Raw genomic sequence first — 7378 nt, 5'->3', positions numbered from 1 at the left:
GACCGTCCGAGCCCCAGGCATGGACCGTCTGGACGTACGAAGAGGAGGAGTCGCTCCTGCGCTAGGTCGTGGACCGTCCGCGCCTCTGCAGAGAGTACCGCCAGGCGGTCCTTTCTAGTGTTTGGCGCCCGGATCGGCGCCAACACACTTTTTGGCGACTCCGCTGGTAACAGGTGTCTAGATCTACTAAAAATCTGGCCCTCAAATGGTCGTTCTAAAGATCCCACTGATATCTCCCCGGACAATGTCCTAAAGTCGGTTGTTGAAAGTCTAATGGCCGATGAGCTACAACAATATGAGGACTACATGCGTCAAGCGAAGGAGAAATTCTTGTCACAATACACGGTGGATCGCCACCAGAAAGTTGTCAAACATGGAGAGACCGACATCGCATCTCTTCTATCTTCTCTTCAATTCCCCAACGTAAGTAAACCTGGACACATTCATATCGAACCAATTACTTTCTTTATCATTCCTGCCCTAGTAGTAGATGTATCATAGTTCTAGTTATAGCCTTCCGCATATCCACCTCCACCCCTATTCGACTCTACATCGTCTAGATCCGTCTTGGGTGGCATGCCGACCCTAAGACGACCCTAGGATCTTACCCCTCCCGGGGGCAAGATCTAGGTGTCCACCCAAGGCCTCTTCCTCGAATTGATATCTTAATTCCTAGGCGACTCCACGTCGTTTGGGGACGCCCCCGGGTGGCCTATCGACCCAGGCCGCCCTAAGATCTCTTCCCTAAGGGGCGAGATCTAGGTTCCAGCGAGGAGGAAGACGACCCTGCGCCATCGTGGACCGTCCGGTGCGACGCAGGGAAGGCGTAGCCCCTGCGCCTATGTCGCGGACCATCCGGCCAGAGCCGGACCATCTATGCCGCCGCAGAGGACATCGCCAGACGGTACACCACTAGTGACTGGTGCTGCCCAGATCGGCGCCAACACGTATGTATAGCGAGCAAATTAAGGCATAAGCGAGTTTAACCTATATAATACACGAAAAAGTATGTAAAAAGATGTCAATTGAAAGATACACGAGGACATTGATTTAGAAATAACATATGTAGAGACCCAATCAGACTTGGTATCAGTTGACACGACATCATTTAAAGATTGATACCAATTTACATGTGTTATGTATTAAGATGAAGAATTAACTATTTTTTTATTTTAATTTACTTTAGTATATATAGGTTGATTAATGCGAATATGAGTACATTAAAACAACTCTAAAAGTATACTACCATAGAAGAGCCCACTTGCGTGCAAATCGAAGTAAACTTATCCAACACAACAGTGTACAAATTTACTTTCTCAAACGAATACAATGAATCTTTTAGAAAATCAAAAGAACGAAAAATATTAGACAATATGTAACTAAGCTAAGGAGAGCGAGAAAATCCATCCACTTGTCTAACCAGTTGAACTAGCACAGCTACTAGTTCACTCTGTTGCAAAATTTCCTTATCTCTCCTTGGGTGCCGGTGAGCACGTCGAGGTGGCCCATCTTCACCATGGCGGACGCGAACCGCGAGGCCCAGAGCGTCCGGTTGCGCGCGTAGAGGTCGACTAGCGCCGCCGTATCGTTCTGGCTGAGCAGGGTGACGTCCGACGTGAAGAGCACCTCGCGCGTCTGCACGTTCTTGTAGTACTGGTTGTCGAGCAGGAGCTCCGTCCTCTGGTCCAGGTCCACCACCCGGTCGCGTCGCCCCGTCGCCGCGGGGCACCGCGTCCTGAGGTACCTGCCGTAGGTGGCGTTCATGTCCTCGGCGATCTGAGGGTAGAGCCGGAAGGAGAAAGCGGAGCAGTGGGAGCGGCCGAAGGAGTGGGCGCCGGAGAGGATGACCATGTCGTCGGCGGTGAGGTTCTTGGCGGCGAAGGAGGCGACGAGCAGCTGGACGTTGGTGAATGGCCCCGGAAGGTTGTTGAGCACCTCGGACGCATTGGAGACACGGCCGTCGCGTCTCCCCGCCGGCATGGCGAAGTCGATCCCGCCCAGGATGCCGCAGGCGTCGCGGGCGGCGAAGGCGACGATGTCGGCGCAGGATACGGTCCTCCGGCACCGGCGCTCCAGCACGCGCTTCGCGCGGTTGATGACGCTGAACCCGCGGAGGCTGGGGTTGTTGGCCTGCGACGCCTTCTCCACCGTGCTGGCGTTGCTGCCGGGTGCCGCATCCAGCAGCACCGACGCGTCACACCCCTGCAAAGTGCACGATAAGCTCGGAGTGCTTGCCATGATTCTGCAGACACACAGTGCGGATTGGTCAATCCGTTTGGGTAGATGCCAACGGCTTGTTGCTTACCCTGACGAAGCAATCGTGGAAGAAGAGGCGCACGAGGCCTGGTCCATTGCCGGGGTCACGGCGGATGGCGGCGCGGACAACGTTGCGGACGAGATCCTCTGCTCGTGGGCAAGTGCGGCTGTAGTAACCGACTTGTAAGGGGGCCTCCGACTCCGATGATGCGACAGAGGAGACGGCGATCCACGACAGCAGGATGGTTAGAGCAGCAAGCTGAGCAACACGAGTGCTGCTTCTCTTCATCTCTGGTGCTGTGGAGGGTTGTCACTGTCAGGATCTCTGGTGCTGTGGAAGCAGTGCTCGATCGATGCGTCCTTAAATGGAGGGAAACAAGACGATGGCGATAATTTTATGTACGCCAATCGATGAAGCGATGCACTGACCGTTTGTGTTTGCAAGGCTACACTGGAGTAGGCGAACGGAGGAAACCACTGAACAAGAGTTGACCTGCGCATACGAAGTAAATAACTAGCCTCAAGGGGGTACGTTGCACCGCTTCCCTACTAGTACTATACGTACTTTCTCCTTTCCAAAATAAACCGAACCTAAAAATTTAAGCTATCTTAAACAGTACTAATATTATTAAAGTTTCTAACAATATTTATAAAATCAAATTAATATATTTTTAAAAAAATATGTTTCATAATATATTTAGTGATATCAGTTTATTGACATAAATATTTATACTCTTTTCTATATACTTAGTTAAACTTGAATCAGTTTAACTAAAACAACTCTAGAAGATGATTTAGTTTGAAAAGACAGAATACATTTCATTTTCGTTGTCGTAGCCAACTAACCTAAAGATTGACAAAAGAAAAAAAAACAAAACTATTAACATTTACAATATTGAATAAATATAATCATATTAATCAAATAAAATATTTATCTTGTAATAAACCTACTTAGAGATACAAATGTTACTAGCAAAATGACCGTTTGTAACGTACAATTTTTTTATGCTTAAATATAAAATATAAAACACAAAGACATGTGTATGGGGTTGACTAGGTGTGTGTGAATGTAGGTTTAATGCCAATAACTATAGTTTGAATCTTCATTTCTACATAATTTTAGCATTTTTACTATTTAAATATGGAGAGCATAACGAGGATAGAAAATAAACTATTGTTTTAATATAGTAGAGAATCACTACAGGAAAACGACCAGTTTCCGACGGCCTAAACCGTCGGAAGTAGTTACTTCCGACGGCTTAAGACGGGTCCCGTCGGAAGTAACGCCGTAGGGGATACCCAGTCGGAAGTATCAGCGTTTCCGACGGCGCCGTCGGAAGTAAACTTATTTCCGACGGCCAGGGTGGCGCCGTCGGAAATAAAGCGAGGTGGGCCCCGCAGACGGCCGGCCGCCGGCGCCTGACGTCGTCACAGCTTAGTTCCGACGGCCCCGTCGGAAATAAGCGGCCGTCGGAAGTAATTAAAAAACAGAGAAACAGAATTTGTTTGCTTTTTGTTTTACAAACAATCACACAAATTCAATCTGCACACAATATCCAGTTTTCATCCAGAATCACATACAATACCACATGAAACACACAATAACACAAGTTCACAAGTTAAAGCACAAGTTCACAAGTTAAAGCACAAATTCACAATGTTCACAAGTTCACATGTTCAGAAGTTCACAATAACACAAGTTCCCAATACCACAAGTTCACAAGTCCATAGTACGAGAAAAACACAAGCAGACAGGCTACTCAAATGGAGGAGGTTGATCAAATGGATGTGGTTGATTTGATCCGCTAGCTCCTCCACTGTTTAGAAGACCGTCCACAAAAGAAGCGACCGCATCTTCAGAGTCCTCATTTCCCGGAGTTAGCAAGTTTCCTGGAGGGACCTACAACATTCAAAAAAATGTGTTAGTAGTTAAATTCTTGTTATGCAACGTCAAAAGAAAAAGTCAAGTAATATAACCTGAGGTGCAGGTGTGGGCCAACTAAATTGTAGAGTCGGTACAAACTGCGGGATAGGTGGAGGAGGTGGCATAGTCATCGCTGAAAAATCTGGACGTTGCCCTAGTGCTATTTGCTGAAAGAAATTGAAAGCTATGTTACGAGGATATATTAGAAAATATGTGCTCCAATTATAGTAGAGGCTCACGAGGATCTAATTACCTGCATCATCTCCTGCTGTCGTGCAAATTGAGCAGCCCAGTACTCTTGTTGTTGCTTGTTATACTCCTCCTGCCGCCTCAAAGCTTCCTGCATCCGGATCAGCTCGGCGTTTCCTTGGGTACTAGAGCGAGGACCACGGCTAGACGACCTCGATGGACGAGACCTTTCAGGCCTCACCTGAGTCGAGTCGATAACACTACCAAACATGGGGTAACTAGAAAAAAATAGAAAGAAGTTAAACACGCAACACATCATGTTAGAAAAGATCAAATCGACGAATTAATAATAGCAAACTCACCGTCCATGAGGTTTTCCGCCTCCACTAGCATACACAACCTGAGGATCGATAGGCTGATTCATCCAATCATAGTCTTGCCCATGCTCCGACATCATGGAAGCACCATATGAGGCCTGACAAATAATAAATAATGCAGTTATATTTTTCTCGACTCTTAGAATAGAAGTGCATTGTAACTAGTTGCGAAAGTCTCACCACACGCTCAGCAGCTGACTGAGAACACAACTGTTCTGGATTTGTAGGATCCGACCCCCTGTGACCTCTAAGGTAAACCTGAACATCACTCGGCGTAACACCAGAACTAGCTTCCTACAAGCAAGAGAAAATAACATAAACACATAGAAGATTCATGATATGCACGACCATAAATTACACTTACCATGCGCTTTGCCAAACGAACGTGGCCATCACCACCATATCTGTGGTGAACATCATGCCCACGATTTGAGCTGTTTCTCATTGAAACACCTTTAAATCCATCTGTTGCCCAATATTTGCATACAGCCCGCCAACCAGCCTCATTTGATGCCATCCATGGCACCGAGTCTGAAAACTTTATTTCGATCCAATGTATTGTTAGTACTAACACTTGGACATGAATTAGGATAAAAACAATTTACCTCAAGATATTCTTCTTCGGTTAAGTATTTGTTTGATGCCTCACTTTTGGAACGTGGCCGACGTCCTTCCTGCCTTAATATGTAATCAGAAGTGACCTGGATCCGAGCATAATACATCTGATCCCTAACCAAGGTAGTCGCGCTCTTGTTAAAAACGATCCGTGCACGATCGTTCATACTTCCATCTTCAGGCAACTTGTAACGTTTCTGAAAAAAACAAGAAACAAGATTTTTAGCACATTGTATAGTTGAATCAATTCAAGTTGGGCTAGAGAACATACCCAGAACTCATGCCACACAGCACCTTGGGCATTCCTATGTTCCGCATTGAACGCGAGCCCGTACTGATCCCAAGACATACAAGGCACCTCAACGCCTTTCTCCATCACTACACCAGGCCAGAGATATTTGCATGTACTTCCCAAAACTTTATTCACCTGTGTGCGACGTCCTTGACCTTGAAAAGATGCATCAATCCAAGACCTGCAACCACATTGTACAAAAGAAGCATTAACAAATTTCATATAATGCATGAACAAATATTTAACATTAGAATCAACTCACTCGTCGCCACACGGTACGATCAAAATCTTATCCTCCTCACGAGCAGGAACTTTAGGAGGAGGCACCCAATGTGTTTTCCTCGACTTCCGTGCCCGAGAAGACCCTCCACCACTAGAAGCTCCAGCATCACTGCTAGGCCATGAGTCCCATCCGCCTGCTGACCATCCACCCTCAAACTGACCACCACCAGAAGACCACCCATCTCCACCTCCACCTCCAGCATCATCTTCCTGCTCATAGTCTGCATCGGCCGCATCGTAATCGGCCGCATCCTCACCCCTCGCCTCCTCCTCTCGAGTCTCGTTAACATCCTGCACATGAAACACTTTAATCATTAGATTCATATAAACATTACTATATTGAAATAAAATAATAATTTAGAGTAATCACACCTGTCCATGCATATCAGGTGGAAGATGTTCCATCAAAGCCTGTCGTCTGTTGCTCGAGAGCGACTCGGTACCCTGGAACAGACACTCCTGTGCTTTGCTTCTTCCTGAAGAAGAAGAAGAGCCCTTCGTCATGCCCTTCACAAAATTCTTCAACTTTCGAGCCGCCATCCTGCATATTGAAAATTATATTAGTATAACAATAAAGAGATAACAACATAGTATAACAATAAATTAAATTTTAATTCATCAAAATAAATATTTACTTCTTAATCATATTCGAAATCAGGATTAATTTGTTGTCTTCTCAAGCGCGTCGACTTTCTCTCGGGCGTCTTTTTCTTCTTCGACTTCCGTTTCCTTTTTGGAGGAACTATTACATCATTAAGATCGCCCGCTACTGAATCTGGCTCCATTGTTGTTTCTATATTAAAAACGGGTGGAACTTCAATTTCTTGATAAATTTCTTCAACATCAGCTTCCACCTCATTTTGTCGATAACTTGTATCACCCTTTAAATATAATCTTTCACGGGGATTTACGTTGTACACTACCCACCAGTCTTTAAGATCGATACAGGGATATGACATATAATACACTTGGTCCACTTGAAAACCAAGAACAAATTTACTACAACCACGAGTCATTATACGCTCGTGTTTGACTTCTACCATACCAAATTGGTTTTGTCGTATCCCATGTTTAGGATCGATCCAATCACATTTGAAGAACATAACTTTCAGATTTTTTCCCCCAGCGAAGTCGAATTCCAATATATCTTTGATAGTTCCATAATAATTCATCTCCCTTCCTTGCTCATCAAAAGACCAACATACCACACCAGTATTTGTTGTCGCAGCTAACGGTCGAGTACATTCAAATTTGGTTGAACGAAAACGATATCCCTTGACATCATAACGACCATAGCTTCTGACTTTGACAAGTGCACGTGACATCTGACGTAAGTCCTCGTCAACGTTGGAAGTTTTTTCGCACTGTCAGTTACGAATATAGATCAATAGGAGGAACTATTAAAAAGATAAACTATATGAACACATAAGAAAACGGATGTGA

The 7378-nt window shown here is 45.4% G+C and overlaps 1 protein-coding gene across 1 annotated transcript; it reads right to left on the bottom strand.

Moving 5' to 3' along the window:
* Positions 1 to 1261: 1261 nt before the first annotated feature.
* LOC103650080 (peroxidase 5) lies at positions 1262 to 2673 on the bottom strand. Its single transcript, XM_008675742.2, has 2 exons — positions 2306 to 2673; positions 1262 to 2202 (listed from the first exon to the last, which is right to left on the bottom strand). Exons 1-2 carry the CDS (start codon positions 2543 to 2545, stop codon positions 1441 to 1443), a joined length of 1002 nt encoding a protein of 333 aa, XP_008673964.1. The 5' UTR covers positions 2546 to 2673; the 3' UTR covers positions 1262 to 1440.
* Positions 2674 to 7378: the final 4705 nt, after the last annotated feature.

The sequence above is a fragment of the Zea mays genome, chromosome 3 (assembly GCF_902167145.1).
Source record: "Zea mays cultivar B73 chromosome 3, Zm-B73-REFERENCE-NAM-5.0, whole genome shotgun sequence".
In the NCBI taxonomy this organism is placed as follows: Eukaryota; Viridiplantae; Streptophyta; class Magnoliopsida; order Poales; family Poaceae; genus Zea; species Zea mays.
This window is presented reverse-complemented; position numbering and strand designations above follow the sequence as displayed.